Consider the following 24394-nt stretch of genomic DNA (forward strand, 5'->3'; position numbering starts at 1 on the left):
TATAGGCCTCATCTTGAGAAATCATATGAAGATGCATCTTTACCTTCCAATGATGGTAATTATCTTTATCTAGAAAAGGAACCTTGACTCCAACATCCTTCTTGTTCATCTTGCTGAATTATTTTGATCTTTAAACTCTTTGTTGATTAAGAGCTTGCTCTGATACCAATTATTAGTCCCTTAACAATATAGCAAGAATTACAGAAGGGGGTTGAATGGAATTCTTGAACCTTTTTCTTAAAATAAAAATGTTCAAACTCGAATACAAATATAAGTGTTTTGATTAGCACAATGCGAAATAAAAACTTAAGTGAATCAAAACATAAGTAATTAAAAAGAAGAGTCTTTAAAAACTTTCTGGTGGATTTAAACAATTCCACCAGAGATATATATTATATCGAGAGAACTTTGTGTGCAAGAATGCTCACAGCTGTTTACAAATTTGAACTACTGAGAATACAGAGAAATGCTAATAATTCTGCTTACAAATGTTTCTCACTTTTTTTTATCTCAGATCTTAGTTTCTATTTGCTACTTCTTGGTTTATATAATACCAAGATTACAAAGTCAAGAGATAGAATAATTATAAAAACTATCAGTTTTTATCCTTTGCTACTTTTTTCTCTATTACCCAATTAATAGGCTTCCTCATTCCGTTTGCATACATCCCGATGGATGTGACCAGTTGTCACTGTCAACTGATGTTTGAATTCTTTATCTGTTGAGTACATGATCATCCGTCGACTTTATGATCATCCGTTGATGGCTTCATTGATAATCCGTCAACTGCTATATAAAAACATCCGTTGATAGCCATTTGATCATCCGTCGATGGCTTTGTTAATCATCCATCGGTAGCTATTTTGGCACTTGACTTCAATTCATTTATGCAGAATTACAAGACATCATTTATGTACAATTAATCAACCTATTCTACATATCTAGTTAAAGTCAACATGACTTATATGCTACTACAGAATCTATACAAAGGTGTATGCAGAAATGTGCTACAGACTCATTATTAGATAAGCTACTCACTCGATGGATAATAAATCATTATCCGTCGGGACTATAGATTTATCCGTCGGGACTAAAATTCTTATCCGTCGAGTGCTACATTATTTCACTAAGTAAAATCTACCTAGGTGTTTTATTTGTGAAATCATCGAGTATACAACATATGCACAACAACACTCCCAAGCTTCGCACATAGATTCTGTAGGTTGCTGCGCAAACTGAGTATGAGCACTCCTCATAGCCGCAGTCTTCACCATTGGGTAAAACTTCACCAAAAACTTTTGCGCAAGATCTTGCCAAGTAGTGATGGACCCAGCTGGTTCAGAATGTAACCAGTCCTTAGCTTTATCCCTCAAAGAGAATGGGAAAAGCCTCAGCTTGATATCCTCATCAGTCACGCCATTGTATTTAAAAGTACTACAGATCTAGACAAAATTCCTTATGTGCATGTTGGGGTCTTCAGTCGCAGCACCACCGAAAGAAACAGAATTCTGCACCATCTGAATAGTGCCCGGCTTGATTTCAAAGTTATTGGCCTCAATAGCCGGGTGCATGATGCTAGACTGAATGTCATCAATTTTAGGCCGAGAAAAGTCCATAAGAGCTGGATCTGCCGAAGCAATACGATCACCCATTATTAAAGGTTCTTTCTGCTCACTTCCTGAATCTGAATCTTCAAAATCTATCTTCTCCGGAATATCAAGAATTTCGTCTGTCTCCTCAGCTGTATCTAAAGTCCTCTTGCGAGTACGAGAACGAGTTTGCATAAACGCTCACTAAAGTACCTGAAACACAACCGGAAACAATAAGTACACACGTCTTAATCACTGAGTCCTAATGACCAATGATGGTAAGTACATAAACTAAACAAATACGCCGAGTCCCCGGCAGCAGCGCCAAAAACTTGTTAGGGCGAAAACACGAGCTAATAACACACGCAAGTATACATGTTCGCAAGTAATATAGAATACTTTCTAGTTCGTTCCCACAGAGACTCAGACTAATTATTGTTCAATTAACTCACTCACCAATGTATGATTACTTCTCAATGTTAAGACAATAACACTTAGAATTGATTAACTAATTATTAACTACAATTAACTACTATAATTAACCACTTAATTAACACTCGAATTAACAATATTAAAACACTCATGAGATCACAACTTCATTACTACTTCCTTCAATAGCTATTGTTATTACCCTTAGCATGCAATAGTGATGATATTAATCGAATAACACGAAACTGATAAAAGCCAACTTTCATTGTACTAATACCATTCTACCAAACATCCAAAATTAAGATAGAAGTTGAATAGGCATCAATTATGTTGAGTCCTTATATGTCTACAGAAATTGACAACATAACGATTTAAGCACAAGTTATTCCTTTTTGATTACACAGGGAAAATAAAACTGTTAGAGTTACCCATTGATCATGCATATTCATACATGAACCTATGCTAGCATGGAAAGTTCTAAATCTCAAGATCCACCGTCGCTTCATAAGAGATTAACACCCTATCTTATATGTTCGCGACGCACATAAGACGAATACGCAGAACCAATACTAGATATCATACAATCATCACACACTAAGGTATGCAACAACTAACTAAAGAATTCCATAGTAAATCCGTTACGACCCCATGATCACGATTAGCCCATGATAGCACTCATCGTCATCATGGGTTCATATGAAAACATGATAAATAAACACAAGAGAATAATAATTAAAACTACTTATATTAAACTAGAGTACGTCACAAGAGTAAATAGGTTCAAAGTAAGAAAACTAGCATCCAACATTACAACGAAATAAAGAATCACAAGAAAATATGCTTCCTCTTCATTGCGGTGTGCTAAAACGGTCTTCTTCCTTATCTTCTTCGCTCCTTGATTAATAAAACTATCCAACCTTTGTGAAACGTCTCCGAAATCTACTTATATAGGAGTCCCAAAAAACCCAGATAACTCAGAAGTTGGAAGCCAAACATAAATAGAAGTCTAAAATAATAAATTTGAATTTACGACCCTACGCGGCCGCTCAGCTTTCCTGAGCGGGCGCTCAGCTTCCTGCGCGGCCGCTCAGCTCTCGCTCAGCAGAGCTGAGCGGGCGCTCAGATCCCTTCTGGAAAATTGATCTGTTTTACTCCGTTTCTTCGCTGTAATCTGCTCCTATCTTCCCACTTGCAATGCTAAACACATGCCAAGGCTTATTATTGATGAATTCTCTCCCGAAATGCAACTAATACCTTGAAATGCACAAACACTAGAAAAACGTATCAAATACACAAAATACTTGATTTCAAGACACCAATTTAAGCTATTATAAGACGTTCTAAGTGGTATAAAATGCCACTTATTAGATCCAGGAACGGCGTCGAAGGAGCGGCCCCGCCATCAGGAGTTATCATTTGGCGCTAGAAGGAGGGGTCTCCATCCTTGGGTCTCGGTGCCCCTGGATTCACCTTCATCAGCAAGCTCTTAAAAGAGTCCATTAATTCAACTTGTAAGAACCCAAGCAACCAAACTCTTCCATAAACATGAATGTTGTTGATTTAAGCCATGTTTGTGTGTGATCGTTATTTTAGGCCACATTTGTGTGAGCCCCGTTTTGTTGATTTAAGCCACGTTTGTGTGTGCTATTGTTAGTTTTTATCGTTTTAAAACCCCGATTTTACTCTAGTTTGAATATTGCTTTGTGTTCTACAACCCTGCCATACTTGTTCTACCACATTGTTGAGTAGTCCCAGAAGATTGTTTAAAGTAGTCCCAGGAAGCTATTTGTTAGTGCTTGTTATTATTCTGGGTAGTTTTTGCAATTTTCAAAAAGCAACCTTAGATCGATACTTTCTGTAGCATATTGTTGTTATTTGTTGTTGGTATTGTTGAGAAATGGCAAGACCAGGAAAGCATATTTATGGGAGACCATCTGCTAGCACTCAGGTCTAGGAGCCGGACCACTCCCAGGCCCTTGATCCAGGAGCCGAAGCGTTCCAGGAGCAACCATTGCAATACACTCCCGTCGTGGAGAGAATTGTAAACACCAGGGATGCCAGAAGCCTTATCGAGCTTAACCAATATAAGTAAACCAATGTACCGGTGGCCGAAGAGCACATGGCCAACCTTACAAGTGATGAACTGGCAGAAGCAATCAGGCTCTATAGGCAGGAGCAAACCCGGCTCCAAGAAGAAGCCGAACTCGAGGAGGAACCGGAGGAGTCCGGGGACTCCCAGCAATCGAAGAGATCTGTCTTTGACCGAATTGGAGCTAAGGGGAAGAAAAGCAAAAAGGATCAAGGTAATAAGAAAGAGGCAGAGCTGCTATGCAGAAAAAGTTGGAAGAGATGCGGGAGCAAATCAGGAAAGAGGAAGAAGTAAAGCTCATGCTAAAGATCCAAAAAAGAATGCAGTTAGAAGAAGAGAAGCTACTGGCCAAGTCTAGGAGCATGGAAACCCGGAGAGACCCTACTCCGGAGCTGATTTCTGATGATGAAGAAGAAGAAAAGCAAAAGGACCTAAAAGATATGATCTATGAATTGCAAAGAAAGATGGACAGAGACTCAAGAGTAGAAATTGGAGAAACATTAACTCCTTTCAGCCACTCCTTAGAAGCCATTCCCCGGCAGCGGAACTTGAAGCACTACAACTTTGACTCCTTTCATGGTCTAGAAGACCCGAAGGAGCACTTGAACTACTTTGAGCAGATAGCGCAAATATATTACTACAATGTCCTAACGAAATCAAGGTTCTTCGCTTCAACTCTTAAGGGAGGGGCCCAGTGATGGTTCAGCAGGATCCCCTCCCGCAGCATCCATAGTTAGAAGGAGTTCCACGCCTCCTTCCTTCGGAGATTTGGGCAAACAAAACGCACGAAATGCACATGTGTCACCTGGAGATAATCCGGAAGCATGACAATGAGTCCCTCTCTGCATACATGTGTCGGTTCCAGGAAGTAATCAACAAATTCTCGAGCTTGGATGAGAGGAAAGCTTTGAGCATTTTCAGGAGAAACTTGGACCCAGAGCACAATGAGAGATATATCGTGGAGCTAATCAATAAGGAGCCACAAAGTCTGGCAGTAGCTTACTCCATGGCTTCCAGATTCATAAAGGAAACAGATGTGCTACAGGCAATGAGGATGACTCGGAATGGGGGGTCCAGGAGTAAAAATACTGATGACCGACCGAAAAGGGGTTACCATTAGGATAAAAAGTTCAAGCAAAACCAACAAAGCCAAGAAAGAAAAACTACTCCGGTTTTCCAGAGACTTGGTCCCAAGCAGGAGTCAAATAGCGATCCAGGACCCGCGAAGCAACCCCGGGAGCCGAAGCAGGAGCCGGACTGGACTCCTCTCAACATGACCCGGGAGGAAATCTTGAAGGAGGTAAAAGACAAGCCTTTCTATTTGTTGGGAATATGTTGTGAACTTGATGATTTTATTAACAAAACACCTTAGTAGATTCAACTTAGTGTATTATGTAGCACTCGACGGATAACCAAATATAGTCCCGACGGATGACTCAATATAGTCCCGACGGATGATGATTTGCTATCCATCGAGTGAGTAGCTTATGTAACAATAAGTCATGTAGCACATTTCTGCAAACACCTTTATTTAAATTCTGTAGTAGCATATAAGTCATGTTGACTTTAATTAGATATGTAGAATAGGTTGATTAATTGTACATAGATGATGTCTTGTAATTCTGCATAAATGAAATGAAGTCAAGTGCCAAATAGCAACCCGGCGGATGATCATGTACCCCACGGATGATCAATTCAAACATCCGTTGACAGTGACAACACAGTCACATGCGTCGAGTGTATGCAAAAGGAATGTAGCAGCCTATTCAACTGGGTTTTTGAGAACAAAGAAGTATTGCCATTTCCATGCTATTATGAAGACATTCAAAGATACTAGAATAGAGTAGTGAAGCAGCATAGTATTAGACTTGATAGGTTTTGTTTTATTATCTTATCTTATTACTGTGTAATCTTGGTGATATATAAACCAAGAGTAGAAAATAGAACAACAACAGGACTAAGCAATACACTTTCTCAGAGAAACAATTGTAAGCTGTATCATTATTATTTCTCTATAAGTTTAGTTGTTCATATTTTGTATGCAGTTGTGAGCTATTCAAGCTTCACAGAGTTCTCTTGATATATATATATATATATATATATATCTGGTGGATACATTCAAATCCACCAAAAAGTTTTTAAAGACTTGTGTTTTTAATTACTTGTGTTTTGATTTAACTAACTCTTTATTCCACACTTTGCAAATCAAACACTTATATATATTACTAAGATTATACACTTTATAATTCAAGAAAAGTTTCAAGAATTCCATTCAACCCCCCTTCTGTAATTCTTGTTGCATTGTTAGGGGCTAACAATTGGTATCAGAGCAAGCTCTTGAAGAACAAAGAGTTTAAAGATCACAACAAACAGCAAGATGAACAAGAAGGATGTTGAAGTCAAGATTTCTTTTCTGGATAAAGATAATTACCATCACTGGAAGGTAAAGATGCATCTTCATTTACTCTCTCAAGATGAGGCCTATGTGGATTGCATAGAGAGAGGTCCTCATGTACCAATGACAGTTACAACTGGAAATGAGCCATCAGTTCCTAAGCCAAGGCATGAATAGTTAGATCCTGATATTGAACAAGTCAGGAAAGACAAGAAGGCCATGAATATTCTGTTCAATGGATTTGATGGTGACATGTTTGACAACATCATCAATTGCAAAACTGCCAAGGAAGTTTGGGATACAATTCAGATTATCTGTGATGGCACTGAACAAGCTAGAGAAAATAAGATGCAGTTACTAATTCAGCAATATGAGCATTTTCACTTTGAAGAAGGTGAAACTCTCACTGATATCTTTAATAGATTTCAAAAGCTACAAAATGCTCTAAAGCTGCATAGAAGAGTCTACCAAACCAAAGATTCTAACCTCAAATTTCTGAGATCCCTACCAAAGGAATGGAAACCAATGACAGTCTCCTTGAGAAACTCACAAGAATACAAGGAGTTTACACTAGAGAGACTGTATGGCATTCTAAAGACTTATGAAAGAATGGAGAAAGGGAGAAAGAAAGGAGGGTACATTGCACTGGTTGCTGAGTTAGAGAAAGAGAAGGAGACGAAGATAGAAGCTGTTGAGTCTACTTCAAAGGTCTGTGAAAATAAGGGAAAGGGGCTGGTAGCAGAAAATGAAGATTCTTTGAGCCAAGATGATATGGATGACATTGATGAACATCTAGCATTTCTTTCTAGAAGATTTGCCAAGCTCAAGTTCAAGAAGAACTTTGGAGCAGCTAAGCCAAATAGAAACATGGTGGATAAATCAAAATTCAAATGTTTCAAATGTGGCTTGGCAGGGCACTTTGCCAGTGAGTGTCGAAAGTCAGATTTCAGCAAGAAGAAGTTTGAGCCTGTGGATTATAAACAGAAATATTTTGAGTTGCTCAAACAAAAGGAAAGGGATTTCATTACACAAGAAAATGACTGGGCATCAGATGGTCTGGATGAGGATGAGGATGTTAGCTATGTCAATCTAGCCCTAATGGCCAAGTCTGATGAAATAGAGACAAGTTCTTCAAGTAATCAGGTAATCACCACTAACGTTGCACATTTATCTAAAGCTGAGTGTAATGCTGCAATAAATGACATGTCTACAGAATTATATCATTTGCATGTTACACTTAAGTCCCTCACTAAGGAAAATGCTAAAAATAAAGAAAATAATTTGTTTTTAAGTAAGAGAAATAATGTGCTAGAGTCTCAGTTCATTGAATTTGAAAAACTGAGAATTAAGTGTAAGATTGCTAAGGATGAATTAACTAAGTCCTTGAAAAAAGAAGAGATTTTGAAGAAGCAACTTGAATGAGAACAAAAGGTGATTAATGCATGGAAAACATCTAGAGATGTTCATGTTCAAATCACCAAATTTCAAGGTATTGAGTCCTTTTGTGATGCAGCCTGGAAGAAGAATAAGGAGAAGCTGGAATCCAATTTGGTTGAAGGATTGCTAACAGATGTGGACTCGACGGATGATAAGAGTCATCCGTCGGATAATCAAAAGGATTATCCATTGAGTGACATAAATCCTCATCCGTCGGCTGTGAGCAAACCTGTGAGTAAAGCCAAACTTGCCAAGTTAAATAAAAAATATGGATCAGTTTTCAAAAACTTCATTTCAAGAGAATCTAGTCAAGTGAAGAAGGAGAAGAAAGTGAATGTTGGTCATCTGTCTATCAAGCAATTGAATGACAGACTAGATTAGATTGAGGTTAAAACAGAGGCTAAAAGGAAAAATAATAGAAATGGTAAAATAGGGATTAACAAACATAACAACTACACATCTGATAAGTATGCTCCAAGAAAAATATGTGTTAAGTATGGTAGTGTAAATCATCTGTCTGTTAATTGCAAAAATGCCATGCCTACTTCCATATCTATGTCACCTCCTTTTCCCAACATGAATGGCATGCCTTCTATTCCTATGAATGCTATGTCTTCATAGAATAGGAATACACAATTTGCTAATATGCCATTTGCACCCAATCCTTATTATGCTGCATTTAGTATGCCTCAAATGCCATTTAGCATGCCCTACTGGAATAACATGTTTACTAATAGCATGTCATTTCCTGTTAATCAAAATGTGCATGATAATTTTGTTGTAATGAATGGTTTCAAAGGTCCAACTCAAATGACTAAGGATGAATCTGATATCCCCAAGTCAAATGAAATCAAACCTAAGAAACAGAAGAAGAAAGCTAACAAGGCAGGACCCAAGGAAACTTGAGTACCAAAATCAACTTGATTTTGATTTTAATGTGTGCAGGGAAACAGAAAGAATATGTGGTACTTGGATAGTGGATGTTCAAGACACATGATTGGTGATTCTACCCTGCTCACAGAGTTCAAGGAGAGAGTTGGCCCAAGTATTACTTTTGGAGATGACAGCAAGGGTTATACTGTGGAATATGGATTGATTTCAAAAGATAATGTCATCATTGAGGAGGTTTCCTTAGTGGATGGTCTCAAGTACAATTTATTGAGTATCGGCCAGCTTTGTGATAAAGGCAATTCAGTAACCTTCAATTCAGAAGCCAGTGTTGTGACTAACAAGAGGAGCAACAAAGTGGTTCTCACTGGTGTAAGAAAAGGAAATGTGTACCTAGCTGACTTGAACTCATCAAATGCAGAATCTGTCACTTGTCTTCTCAGTAAAGCAAGTCAATATGAAAGTTGGCTATGGCACAAGAAGCTATCACATCTAAACTTTAAGACCATGAATGAACTTGTATAGAAAGAACTGGTTAGAGGCATTCCTCAAGTGGAGTTTTCTAAGGATGGACTGTGTGATGCTTGCCAAAAGGGAAAGAAGATTAAAGCATCATTCAGAAAGAAGCTCGATTCAACAATTGAAGAACCCTTGTAACTGCTGCACATAGATTTGTTTGGACCAGTCAATGTGTTGTCCATCTCAAGGAAGAGATTTTGCCTAGTAATTGTAGATGATTTCTCAAAGTTCTCTTGGACATATTTCCTTAAGTCCAAAGATGAGGCTAGTGAAATCATCATCAATCACATAAGGCAAGTCAACAATCATCATGATTTCAAAGTTAGAAGAATCAGGAGTGACAATGGAACTGAGTTCAAGAATTCTGTCATAAGAGCTTTTTATGAAGAAAATGGGGTTTTGCATGAGTTTTCAGCATCAAGAACTCCACAACAAAATGGAGTAGTAGAAAGAAAGAACAGATCACTTATTGAAGCTGCAAGGACAATGCTTGAAGAATCTAAGTTACCAACATATTTCTGGGCTAAAGCTGTAAATACTGCATATTACACTCAGAATATTTTTTTGGTTAATCAAGCAAAATACATGACTCCCTACCAATTGTTCAAGAACAAGAAGCCAACTCTAAATTTTCTTCATGTCTTTGGCTGCAAATGTTATATCTTGAGAAATCAAACTGATCAGAATGGGAAGTTTGATGCTAAAGTAGATGAAGGAATTTTTGTTGGATATGCTGTTGGTAAATCATACAGAGTCTACAATTTGAGAACCAACATTGTTGTGGAATCAATACATGTTGTGTTTGATGATAAAAAGACTGAAGGACTACAAGATGGAGATTACCATGAAAGCCTCAAATTTGACAATGTGGAGATGGTTAGTGATGACAGTGATGATAAAAGTGATCAAGAAATAGTGTCAAATGATAATGCAGAAAAATCTACTACCAATGAAGCACAAAATTCAACATCCGTCGAGTTGCAAAATGCTTCATCCGTTGGGAGACAATCTGCTAAGAGACAACCAGCTTCATCCATCGGTAGTCAAAATTCACCATCCATCGGGTATTCAAAAGAAGCTGAAAGTTAGAATAGATCACTTACAGAAAGTTCACCTTTCTCAAATCAAAGATCCATAAACTCAGGGGGAGTTTCTAATATTCAAAACTCAATCACACATCAAGACAACAATGAGGCCTCTTCATCTAGAGCTAATCTACCTCAACAAAGAAAATGGACAAAGGATCACCCCTTTGAGCTCATCATTGGTGATGTATCTTCTAGAGTTCAAACAAGAAGAGCAACTCAGGAAGAATGTCTATATAGCAGTTTTTTATCTAAGGAAGAACCAAAGAAGGTAGAAGAAGCTTTGTTGGATCCTGATTGGATTTTAGCTATACCGGAGGAGCTAAACCAATTTGAAAGGAATAAGGTATGGAAGCTGGTACCCAAGCCTAAATGGAAGAATTCTATAAACATTAAATGGGTATTCAGAAAAAAGATGGATGAAAATGGCATAGTAGTCAGGAACAAAGCTAGATTGGTTGCTATGGGCAATTGTCAACAAGAAGGAATAGATTTTGATGAAACCTTTACTCCTGTTGCAAGACTTGAAGCCATCAGAATCTTCTTAGCCTATGCAGCCCATGCCAATTTTAAAGTCTATCAAATGGATGTCAAAAGTGCCTTTCTGAATGGAGACTTGGAGGAGGAAGTCTATGTCAGTCAGCCTCCTGGTTTTGAAGATCCAAATTTTCCAGAACACGTATACTATCTTTTGAAAGCACTTTATGGATTGAAGCAAGCACCTAGAGCCTGGTATGACACTTTGTCAAAGTTTCTTTTAGAGAATCATTTCACTAGAGGTACTGTAGACAAAACTTTATTCTTTAGAAATGTTAATGGCTCTAGCATACTTGTTCAAATTTATGTAGATGAAATTATTTTTGGCTCTACAGATGAAAAACTTTGCAAAAATTTTGCCAAATTGATGCAAAGTAAGTATGAAATGAGCATGATGGGAGAACTAACTTGCTTTCTTGGTTTGCAAGTTAAGCAAGTTAGTGATGGAATATTCATTAGTCAAACTAAATACATTTATGATCTCTTAAAGAAGTTTGATCTAATGGATTGCACATCTGAAAAAACTCATATGGCCACTGCAACTAAGCTTGAATTAAACACTACTGAAAAGTATGTGGACATTTCAAGTTATAGGTGCATGATTGGCTCACTTCTGTACTTAACAGCTAGTAGGCCAGATATAATGTTTGCTACATGTCTTTGTGCTAGATTTCAGGCTGATCCTAGAGAATCTCACTTAGTAGCTATTAAGAGAATTTTCAGATATCTCAAGGGAACACCAAAACTTGGCATTTGGTACCCTAGAGATTCTGGTTTTGATCTAACTGGTTATTCAGATGCAGATTATGCAGGTTGCAGAATTGATAGAAAAAGTACAACAGGAACCTGTCAATTTCTAGGAAACAAGCTTGTGTCCTGGTTCAGTAAAAAGCAAAATGCAGTTTCTACTTCTATAGCTAAAGCTGAATATATTGTTGTTGGCAGTTGTTATGCACATATTTTGTGGATGAAAAACCAATTGCTAGACTATGGTCTGGAAGTGGCAAGGATTCCTATTTTCTGTGATAACACAAGTGCAATTTCCCTCACTGAAAATCCAATACAGTATTCAAGAACAAAGCACTTAGACATCAAGTACCACTTCATAAGGGAACATGTGATGAATGGTACTGTGGAACTACATTTTGTTCCAAGTGAAAAACAACTTGCAGATATATTTACCAAGCCACTGGATGAATCCACCTTTTCAAGGTTGGTAAGTGAGTTAGGTATGCTTAATTACTCTTGAATCTTTACAGATAATTTGCAAGTTGTAATGCAGCCAGAAATTTAATTGATTGTTCAGTCATGGATGAAATTTTGGCTAAGTCAAAATTTACATCTCGACGGATGATCATTATCCATCAAGTTTGATCATCCATCGGTATACTATTTGTTAATAAAATAAATTATTTTTCTGGAATATTTAATGTCTCGACGGATAACTGATTTATCCTCATCCATCGAATTGTCTCATTCTTAGCCGTTGATTCTCTGAACTTTATTCATCGAGTATACTTAAAGTTTGTAAGCATAACACGACGGATAATTGATGGAATTTTTACAGTTTATTTTTTTAAAATGGCTATTTTGGGCAATTCTTATTGGTCACTTTATTTTACTTTATTATTTTTGACAATTATTTTTGAGAAGTTTCTGACATATAACATACTTGACCACCCGATACAACTTAAATTTTACATCAACATCAAATGGATGTATATGCACTAAATTCACAGACATCCAGAAAACTTTGGAAAATTTATAATTAGTTTTTAAGTTAATTCCTCAATCAATAAATACTGTATATACGGACCATAGAAATGAAGATCAGGTCGCATTTTGTTTTTGTTTCTACTAAATAAACAAGCTCACACATTTATCTATTTTTTTACAAATTAAAATTCATGATATCCTGTAAAGGCTGAGGGAAATGATACTTAAAGTATTAAAAGGCCTGTAGGCTGTAGGGATTCTGGAACATCCAATACCAGAGCACCAGTACTAGTACATTTTACTAGTATATATTTTTGTGGTAAAATAACAGAATCCACGATTGAATCTAATAAAAATCCCGTGATTTAAAAGTTCAATCACTTCTAGAACAGCATACTACAACGGAATAAAAAAGAAAAGAAAAAAAGAAAAAAAGAAAACCGGCCATTAATTAAAATGGTTCGTACAACAGTAACGAAGGGAAGTGATGGAAGTAGATTACAGCTAAGTAGCCCGAGTCTCCCGAATAGACTTCACAACAACCCCCCCCTTCTTTCTCCTCTTTTTAATTTCTTCTTACAATGCCACCCCCACCCCAATTATATATTTTCTTTTTAATTGCAGTATGTTATTTTTGTAAAAGCATAATTCATTTTCATTGCTTTTCTTTTATCAATCTCAAATCATCTGCTCTAACTTCTCTCTTTCTCAAAAGCAATTATCATCTCTCTCTCTGCAATTTTCACTCTCTAACAATGGCACCAGTCGTCAAGATCATGTCTCAAATTGGATTTATCAATGAGAAGAACAACTTCACTGCTCTTGTGAACAAGGGGATTTAACAGTCTGGCAACTACCACAAAATAATGGATTTTGCGAGGAACTACAAACTCAACTATGCCATGCTGGAATCACCCACCATTTACTGTGAGGTTGTTGAAGAAATGTGGACGACTGCAAAATACAACTCAACTGGTAAGACTATCACTTTCACTATTAAAGATAAGGAATTCTATGTTAATAGTGATATTATTAAAGCATGTTTCAAAATTCCTGATAATACTGTAACTTCTCCACACACAGACACTAACATTGTTAATATGCTTAACTCCATGGGCTATGCACTCTCTACTTCTAAATTAAGTGAAATTAGGAGGTTGGGTCTTAGGAAGGAATGGAGTTATCTGTGTGATGTAGTTACTAAGGTATTTTCTGGTAAAATTAGCAATTTTGATTCAGTTAATATTTCTATGCTCAACATGCTTTACATGCTAGTAACTGATAAATTTTTCAACTTTAGTGATCTTATCATATTTTAGTTGGGGTTCAAGTTAGGGGAGCTAAACAAGAGGGGTAAAAATGTTTACTATGCTAGATTTTTAATGATGATTGCTAACCACCTCTCTGAGGATATTGTGCTTGAGAACCCAACCAATAAATTAGATTGTTGGGTTCAAGAAAGGAGAATCATTGCAGATTTGTACAGGGCAAACCATCAAAAAGAGGTGCCACTCTTCTATTTTCCAGTTATGGAGGCACCTCAGGTAAGTGAGGTAATTTCAACTGTCTCTAATCTTCCAACCACAAAAACTTCTTTGCATTCTAGTGTAGCTATGGCAACTGTGTCATTGACCCAACAGTGGCCTACCCAAGCTGCCAAACCCAAAATTTCAAAAACAAAGACAAAGAAAGCCCCCTCTGGTGTCTCTCAAAAGATGCCAGTTGTAAAATTCATAAAACCTAAAGAGGGTAGTGTGAAGGTGGGTAAGAAAGGTGAGGGACAGGGTGAACATCAAAGAAACCCTAAGGATAAGGTTGGAGAGGTGAGTGTTTCACAGCCTAGCCACACTACAGTTTCCCAACAAACTTCAGTGCTTAATAAGGATATAAGCTCACTACTAGTTGTATCCTCCCAAAAGGATGTGACTATTGAACATAGCTCTCAGCCAAGAGCACAGGCCAAAAGGGTAAGGGACACAAGCTCACCCCAAACTTACTCTAGAAACAAGAAATCAAAGACCCTTGGGGATGCACAGGGTTCACACTGTGCAAACTGGTGCTAAAGACACAGTCACTGCACCTTCTCAAAGTCAGATTGATGTGGCTCCAATAAATGTGGAGTCACAACCAAAATCTCTAACAATTGAAGCACCTGAAACACCAAATTCTCCCACACACTCTTTGGATGTTGACATGATAAACACATCACTTCCAAATTCTCCATCTTTAACTCTCTTGGAGAAGCCAAAAATCCAAGCAAGTGAGCATCATCTTCTAGATGATTTGTTGGCTCACTTGCCATTTCTTTCTGAAACTGTTGAGACATCTGTGCCACAATTTTTATCAATCTGCACAGAGTCTACAATAGTTTCCACTCCAAACTCATTCATTTCTACTCACTCGATGTATATTTTTCATCCGTCGAGTAGTGATTGTATCCCGACTGATAAGCTTAACGGCAGTTATCCGTCGGACAATCAAACTACTAACCCGACGGATATTCCTTATTTATCGAGTGTCTCTGCACAGATTCAAATTTCATCAATTCTTACAAGTGCAGAAGACTTAGTAGTAGTTCAATCACTCCTAGGATTGAGGGAAGGGAGTGAAATGAGTGAGAGTCTGGGTTGCTCCCAGGAAAAATGAGAGGAAAAGAGAGAACCAATGCAGTCCATATCTTCAGGACTGGAAAAAGAGAGTGTGAGGAGTCCCACCTTAGATGGTGAAGGTGAGAGTGTGAGGGTGGGGAGCCAAGGTGAGACCTTGATGCACAAAAGAGAGATCATGAGAGAAATGCAAGTACAGGAGTGATAAGGATGGAAACCATTGCAAGTGAGTCAATGAATGTCAATGATACAGAAAGGGAAAGGCTATTTCAGCAAGAATATCAAGCCGTTATAGATTCCATTTCCCTGGATGCTGAGACATTTACTCACCATGTGACAGCTTACCAAACTCTAGCTGTACAGGGCAATGTGGAGGATGAAAGATTGTTGAACTTGGTTTATACTACACAATCTTTACAAAGAGAAAAGGATGCAATCATTGCTATGCCTTCCAACATTGGCAGTGATTTTGAACTGGATGAAGCTTCTTTTGGGGATGCTGATGGGGATGATGAGGAAGATAGCATGGACATAGAGGGAGATGCAGATGTTCCTTCCTGGATGCTAACAGAAGAATGCTCCTACTCACATCTCCAATCAACACTATTAAAGCTAATTCATGACACCCAATCAGCCATTCAGGCATCTACTAATGCCAACACAAAAAAGCTACTCACAGCACATCTTGAAGCACTCCAGCTGCATAAAATTCAAGCCCTCCAACATAGTCAGAGTGTGGATGCAATCAAGCAAGAAATTTCTGAAGTCAAGAAAGATGTTATAGAAAGGATGGATGCTAGACTCCCTGCAACCACAATGACTGAAATTGCTCAAAAGCTAAGGAAGGAGGCTGATCTCAATAGGAAAGTTGAGGCTATGGACTCAAGACTATCTGCTGTAGAGAAGTCAATGGCCAAGATACTTCACAATCAAGAAGCTCATACTGTACTTCTCCAATAGTTGGTGGCTGCTCAACTCCCTCCCACACAACTTGATGATAACAAAAAGGGGAAGAAAGGCCCAAGTGAGGGGGAGAAACAACTTAACATTCAAGTTAGTAAAGTAATTGTGCCCACAATTGCTTTCACTAAGCCACCAACTAAGGACAATATTGATCTAATTAATGAAGCAGCAGCCACATTGAGAGCAGCTAAAAAGAAGCACTTAAGCCCAATCAACTAGGAGAAAATTGATGAGGATATTCAAAAGAAGTTTGGGCTAGCAAAGAAGCCAGAAAAATCAGCCATTCATCACTCTGAAGTCACGCAAATCTCTGTGAATGATATGAGCATGAACAATCTAGAAAGAGGACAGCCATCCTGCATCAAATCTCCAAAGGCGGAGCTAATTTTGAAGCCAAAGGTGAAATATCCTAAATCTTCTCTAAAGAATCCTTTGGACACAGTGTATGAGACAACAAAGCCTGATGAGAAGAAACTGCTGTCAAGATCTATTGCATTCTATAAGGATCCAGCTAATTCAGCATTGAAAAGAAGAATTGCTAAGGTTTTCAGGAATGGTAAGGAAATTTGTGTGGTGGTTGGACACCCTCAATTTTCTGAAGCAAAGAGAGAAGAAAAGGAAAGATTGAAGTAAAAAAAGAAGCAAGCTGCTGTAGATGCTAAAAAGGTCAAACAAACGAAGGAGCAAGCTGCGATCTTGTCCAAGCTGCAAGCTGTAAAACCTACACAACAAATTCCTGAACAATAATCTGAAACCACTAAATCTAAGGAACTGAAAATGTAAGAAGAATCACAGCAGATAAAAAGTTTTAGATACAAACTTCATGCAAAGAGAAAAGTGGATTTTGATAAAAAAGAATTGGAAGATCAGTTTCCCAAAAAGTCTACATCTGCAACAACTCAAGCATCCATGCCCTCTGTGGCACATGAAGAATTCAAGATAGATCCATCCAAGATTTTTCATAGTGAACCTATCATTCCAAAGGATGAGCCAATAGACTGGGATAGTCTACCAATACCTGAACTCAATCTACCTCACTTCATGAAGCCAAAGAAGACAAAGACCAGAGCAGTCAAGAAAGTGAAGCCCTCAACTCTCAGATCCAAGTCCCTAACCAAAGCTCAAACCAAAGTCAACAAGGGAGACATCATGTACATCTGTGACATCAAGGAATTCTCAGATCTAAACCTCTATCTAGATGAACTGGAAGAAGTTAGAGGGATTGGTGCTTACAGGAATCTACCTGAAAGGTTAGTATTCAAGTACAAGGGAGGAAAAGAGATACAGTGGCCACTTCACAGGGTCCTTCAAGAAAGCCAATTTGTACTGACAAAGGTTTATTCATCATTCAAGAAGAACTTTGGATTCAATGTGACAGCTAGAAGACTGGTTCTAAAGAAGATTGAAGAATTGAAGAGTATTAGAGCCAAAGATGCACTCCCAAAGATTCTAACTATTCCTTACACTGGAAGTAAAGTGCATCTAAGGCCCTACTAGCTGATGGAATTCATGGATGATAAGGGAGTGAAGATTCTTCAGATTAGAAGACCAGTTGAGCATCTCTAGCAATAAGACTCTTCTGGAAATACAAGGAATGCTAAATCTCTCAGAATCTGATGAACTGGAATTCCGCAGGCAGCTCCAAAATCAGATAGAAAAAAATAACAGAAAGCTTGGAAAGAGATCCAGATCATCAAGGAAATAGATCAATCTGCTCAGGCTAGAGGAGCATCTTGAAAATGACTGTGAGCAAATCTTTGTACATTTTGTGAGTTGTAGCACTTCACAGTTTTATCTACATTCATTTAAATTTGTATTCTTAGATTGTTTTGTTATCATCAAGTTCCTCTTAATTTATGGCTACAATTCTAGTATACATAAATTGGGGGAGATTGTTGGGAATATGTTATAAACTTGATCATTTCATTAACAAAATACCTTAGTGGATTCAACTTAGTGTATTATGTAGCACTCGACGGATAACCAAATATAGTCCCGACGGATGACTCAATATAGTCCCGACGGATGATAATTTGCTATCCATCGAGTGAGTAGCTTATGTAACAATAAGTCATGTAGCACATTTCTGCAAACACCTTTGTTTAAATTCTGTAGTCGCATATAAGTCATGTTGACTTTAATTAGATATGCAGAATAGGTTGATTAATTGTACATAGATGATGTCTTGTAATTCTGCATAAATGAAATGAAGTCAAGTGCCAAATAGCAACCCGACGGATGATCAACAAGGCAACCCGACGGATGATCATGTACCCAACGGTTGATCAATTCAAACATCTGTTGACAATGACAACACTGTCACATATGTCGAGTGTATGCAAAAGGAACGTGGCAACCTATTCAACTGGGTTTTTGAGAACAAAGAAGCATTTCCATTTCCATGTTATTATGAAGATATTCAAAAATACTGGAATAGAGTAGTGAAGCAGCATAGTATTAGACTTGATAGGTTTTGTTTTATTATCTTGTCTTATTACTGTATAATCTTGGTGATATATAAACCAAGAGTAGCAAATAGAACAACAACAAGACTAAGCAATACACTTTCTCAGAGAAACAATTGTAAGCTGTATCCTTAGTATTTCTCTGTAAGTTTAGTTGTTCTTATTTTGTAAACAACTGTGAGCTATTCAAGCTTCATAGGGTTCTCTTGATATATATATATATATATATCTGGTGGATACATTCAAATCCACCTGAAAGTTTTTAAAGACTTGTATTTTTAATTACATGTGTTTTGATTTAACTAACTCTTTATTCCGCACTTATATATATTACTAAGATAGAACATTTTATAATTCAAGAAAAGTTTCAAGAATTCCATTCAACCCCCTTTTGTAATTCTTGTTGCATTGTTAGGGACTACCACTATTATCCTCCAAAGCCAATGCAAAGTCCTCTGGAGAGCAGGCCCGACAATAGGCAATGTGATTATCATGAAACCCATGGCCACAAGACCAAGAATTGCTTATCACTCAAGTACTTCATTGAGGACCAAGTAAAGAAAGGAAATATGAACAAGTACTTAGTTCGGGACAGCAACAACAGGGGAGAAGCTCAGAAGAGAGGGAATAATGTAGTCAACGTAGTCCTAGGAGGCTCCCACTCCCCACCTCAGAGCCCGGACTTTGGCGAAGAAGTGCTCTCAATCCAATCACTCCCAGACCTGATGATATCCTTCAGCAGTAAGGACTATAAAGGAGTCAACCCTCATCACAATGCAGCCTTAGTGGTTACTTTGGATATCTTTGATAATGAAGTAAGAAGAATGCTCATAGACAATGGTTCCTCAGTGAATATTCTATTTAAGCACACAGTGGATCGAATGCAATTAGGAAGCGTCCGCTCAAATGAGTGCCGGGAGGACCCACTCTATGGGTTCGGATACAACTTAGTCCCGATTCAAGGAACTTTATACCTTCCAGTCATTTTTGGAACTGCTCCTAATCAAGTGACTCATGTAATCAAGTTTTATGTAATCAACGCTCCTTCATCATACAATGTAATCATTGGCAGATTAGCTCTAACCATGATACAAGCGATAACTTCAATCTCCCATATCAAGATCAAGTTCCCAACCCCGACAGGAGTCGGGGAAATAAAAGGAGATTATGGAGTTTCTGAAACATGCTACACCCAGGGGTTAGTGATGGCAGAAACCCACCAGGATAACAAAAGGAAGTCAATAGTCCTTCGCAAGCAACAAAGCATGAAGAAGCACCGACCCCGGACAAAGGAAGAGAGCAACAAAAAAGTACAACTAATTGAGTCAAGTCCGGAGCAAGAAGCAAATATAACAAGTCCGGAAGGACCGGCAAGCAAACAAGTCATGGTAGTGGACAAGGCAAATCGGGTCCTAGACCAAGCCAGTTGTGACGCACCGAACCCCGGGATGACCTCAGAAACCCGAACTCAGGAATGCCAAACTAAACCAATCAACTCAATATATGATTACAAAACCTTAAACTTAATTAATAATATATAATACTTACAGTATTCCAAGTATTACAACCAAAGTTCACGATACCACCATAAGTCTATTACACAAGCATTATTCATCGTCTACTAAGCCTTAGTTCATCACATTCTTATCTTTTCCTGAACATCCTTCTCCAAAGTTCTTTCCTGCGGAAGTTAGTGACATAAACGAATGAGCTCAGAAAGCTCAATAAGCATATATAGTAAAATTCAACTGAGGTTTATCCGAGAAATCAAAGTTCATCAAACAAATATTCGAATAAAGAGACATGAAAGATACTATAATCTACAAAAGTTCATCATATAGTTCTCCCAAGATTAAAACTGAGTATTGAAGCATGACAGGTTCATCAATTCATCAAGTTGGGATCCCGGCTAGCTAAACAATCGGTTTAGCTTTACTTCCATTTAGGAAGTATCATCATCAGTTCATCAATATCAATGCAAGAATACTCATTTTTCATCAGTGAAGCATTAGTCAAACTCATATAATCATTTAAACATTAAAAGTGAATCAGTACAGTATATACTTACAGTGCACCGCTTAATTTATTCTCTATGAATCCCCAACTTCGAATTGATTTTACTAGCGATCTTTCTATAATACCCGGCCAAACCTAAGAAACTTCGAATTTCCGTTACAGTCTTTGGTCTTTCCTAGTTCATAATTACTTCAATCTTTGCAGGATCCACTGAAATTCCTTCCTCCGAAACTACATGTCCAAGAAAACTTACTTTCCTTAACCAAAATTCACATTTTGAAAATTTGGCATACAATTTCTCTTCCCTCGAAGTTTGTAATACTATCCTTAAATGTTCCTCATGTTGCTTCTCACTTTTCAAGTATACTAAAATATTATCAATATACACAATCACAAACTTATCTAAGTAATTCCTAAACACTCAATTCATTAGATCCATAAATACCGCTGGTGCGTTTGTCATTCCAAATGGCATCACTATAAACTCATAATGACCGTAGCGAGTCTTATATGCTGTCAATGGAATGCTTTCCTCCTTTACTCTTAACTGATGATAACCGGAGCATAAATCAATATTTTAAAAGTAAGTAGCTCCTTGCAATTGGTCAAAAAAATCATCTATTCGCGGTAGTGGATATTTATTCTTCACCGTCAGCTTATTTAGTTCTCTATAATCAATGCACAATCTTAGAGTGCCATCTTTCTTTCTCACAAACAAAACGGGCGCTCCCCAAGAAGAAACACTTGGTCTAATAAACTTTTTATCTAATAATTCCTGCAATTGGATCTTAAGTTCGGCTAACACTGTCGGCGCCATCCTATATGGTGCTTTTGAAACTGGTTGAGGTCCTCAATTTCTCTTCCGGGTGGTAAACCTGGTATAACTCATCAGGAAAAACATCTAGAAATTCATTAACTATGGGTGTATCCTCAACTTTATTCTTAATTCCTTCATTTCCTACAATATATGCTAGAAAACCTTCACCACCTTTTCCTAACATCTTACAAGCCTTTAAAACTGATATCATAACACTGGGTTTTTCTATACTATCTCCCTTGAAATATACTTTCTTTTTGTTCGAGCCGGTTAAACTTATTCGCTTCTTATAATAATTTAGATTTGCCCTATGCTTCGACAACCAATCCATTCCCAGAATCATTCCAAAGTCTCTCAGTTCTAACGGTAATAAATCCACTAAGAAGGTTTGTTCACTAATTATTAAGGGACAATCTCGATAAATTTTATCTACGAACAAATTTCTACCATTTGGAAGTTTTACCAGAAATCCATTATCTAGACTTTACATAGGTACATTTAACTTATCCACATATTTTATATCCACAAAAGAATGGGTTGACCCCGAATCAAACAACACATGAACATCTTGAGCACAAAGTTGAAGCGTACCTAACACACCATCATGAGATTTTTTGGCATAATAAGTTGTCATTGCATAGGTTCGTGCCACTGCCCTAGGTGCTGATTATTGAAAAGGTCTTGCTATAGAAGTCCTATTTCCTTTAGTTTCCACTTCTTGCCTAACTCCTTTTTGTGGGCAGTCCCATGATTAATGACCTGGTTGTCCGCAACTGTAGCAAGAAATCACTTTAGGCTTGGGACATTGAGAAGCTATATGTCCCTTTTCTCCATAATTGTAAGACAACCCATCAGCTCGATAACAAATATCGCCACCAAGTTTCAGTCCACATTTCTTACACTCAGATGCAGTGATCCTCTTATCACTTCCCCGAAAACTCTCTTTCTTCCCTATATGTATTTTCTTGTTGTCCTTCTTAAATCCTGAGTTAACACTCAATTGTGTCTCTCTTCCTCATTTCTTATTGTTAAAGAATTCAGTGCGAGCTTCATAGTCCCTTTCTACAATCCTCGCCTTCCCAACCAACTTATCAAATTGTTCCAACTCCAACAAGGACACCTCTCTAATTTGGGGTTTCAGCCCTTCTTGAAATCTCTGACATTTTCTGGCTTCAGTTTCAACCTAATGAGGAGCAAACCTGGAAAGTTCCAAGAATCTTGAGAGATACTCCGACACGGACATTCCTTCTTGCTTTAGTCCTAGAAACTTCATCTCCATCTCATTCTTCATACAGGTAGGAAAATATTTATCAAAGAACAATTCCTTAAACCTTGTCCAAGCCATTTTAGAACAATCTTCAGTCTGTCTAACTGTATCCCACCAAAATACAGCTTCCTTCCTTAATGAATGTGTTGCAAATTTTACATTTTGCTCCTCTGAACATTCCGATATCTCTATCACTTTCTCCATTTCTTTAATCCATACATTCGCAACATGTGGATCCAATTCTCCTTTAAAAATCGGGGGATCTGCATCCTTAAAAGCCATGTATGTACACCTTCACTTATTCTCGCCTTCTTTTCCATATTTATAACACGTTCCTCATTTATTTCGGGAGTATCCGCAGTTGTTCGCCCCTCCATTACGCTCTTAACCATATATTTCATTTCTCCCAAAATTAACAACATCTCAGGGCTAATTTGTACACTAGATCCAGTCCCATCAAAATTTCCATCAGCCATCTTCTCCTACAATTCAACATATACATTAATCCTACTTTATTCGAAATATATGCCGCACACATCATGATATACGTCATAATAACGATCGATCGAGTACTAAACATGTCATATTATATGTCACAATAACGATCATCGAGTACTACACACGTCATACACACGTCATACACATTATATTGACCACGTTCAAGAATTACGACTATGCAATTTCTAAATGTACGTTAGGCCTACAATTGGACTACCCGCGATTTAAAATCCTATATTCATCGTATTTCTAAACCATAGCTCTGATACCATCTGTGACGCCCCGAACTCTGGGATGATCTCGGAAACCCGAACCCGGGAACGCCAAACCAAACCAATCAACTCAATATATGCTTACATAACCTTAAACTTAATTAATATTATATAATACTTACAGTATTCCAAGTATTACAACCAAAGTTCACGATACCACCATAAGTCTATTACACAAGCATTATTCATTAAGATACTACACGCTTTTCATCGTTTACTAAGCCTTAGTTCATCACATTCTTATCCTTTCCTGAACATCCTTCTCCAAAGTTCTTTCCTGCGGAAGTTAGTGACATAAATGAATGAGCTCAGAAAGCTCAATAAGCATATATAGTAGAATTCAACTGAGGTTTATCCGAGAAATCAAAGTTCATCAAACAAATATTCGAATAAAGAGACATAGAAGATACTACAATCTACAAAAATTCATCATATAGTTCTCCCAAGATTAAAACTGAGTATTCATACATGACAGGTTTATCAATTCATCAAGTTGAGATCCCAGCCAGTTAAACAATCGGTTTAGCTTTACTTCCAATTAGGAAGTATCATCATCAGTTTATCAATATCAATGCAAGAATACTCATTTTTCATCAGTGAAGCATTAGTCAAACTCATATCATCATTTAAACATTAAAAGTGAATCAGTACAGTATATACTTACAGTGTACCGCTTAATTTATTCTCTATGAATCCCGAACTTCGAATTGATTTTACTATCGATCTTTCTTCCTAAATATATATTTCAAAATGCACATAAATTTTATTATTAATATAACCTATTTATTTTCTAACTGAACTAATAA

At 37.5% G+C, this 24394-nt stretch overlaps 1 protein-coding gene across 1 annotated transcript; it reads right to left on the bottom strand.

Moving 5' to 3' along the window:
- Positions 1-22302: 22302 nt before the first annotated feature.
- On the bottom strand, positions 22303-23100 carry LOC141660168 (uncharacterized). The gene is made up of 2 exons (XM_074467129.1): positions 22751-23100; positions 22303-22561 (listed from the first exon to the last, which is right to left on the bottom strand). The coding sequence occupies exons 1-2, from the start codon at positions 23098-23100 to the stop codon at positions 22303-22305; spliced, it is 609 nt and encodes a 202-aa protein (XP_074323230.1).
- Between the last annotated feature and the right edge of the window lie 1294 nt (positions 23101-24394).

This window comes from Apium graveolens, chromosome 5, assembly GCF_009905375.1.
Source record: "Apium graveolens cultivar Ventura chromosome 5, ASM990537v1, whole genome shotgun sequence".
Lineage (NCBI taxonomy): Eukaryota > Viridiplantae > Streptophyta > Magnoliopsida > Apiales > Apiaceae > Apium > Apium graveolens.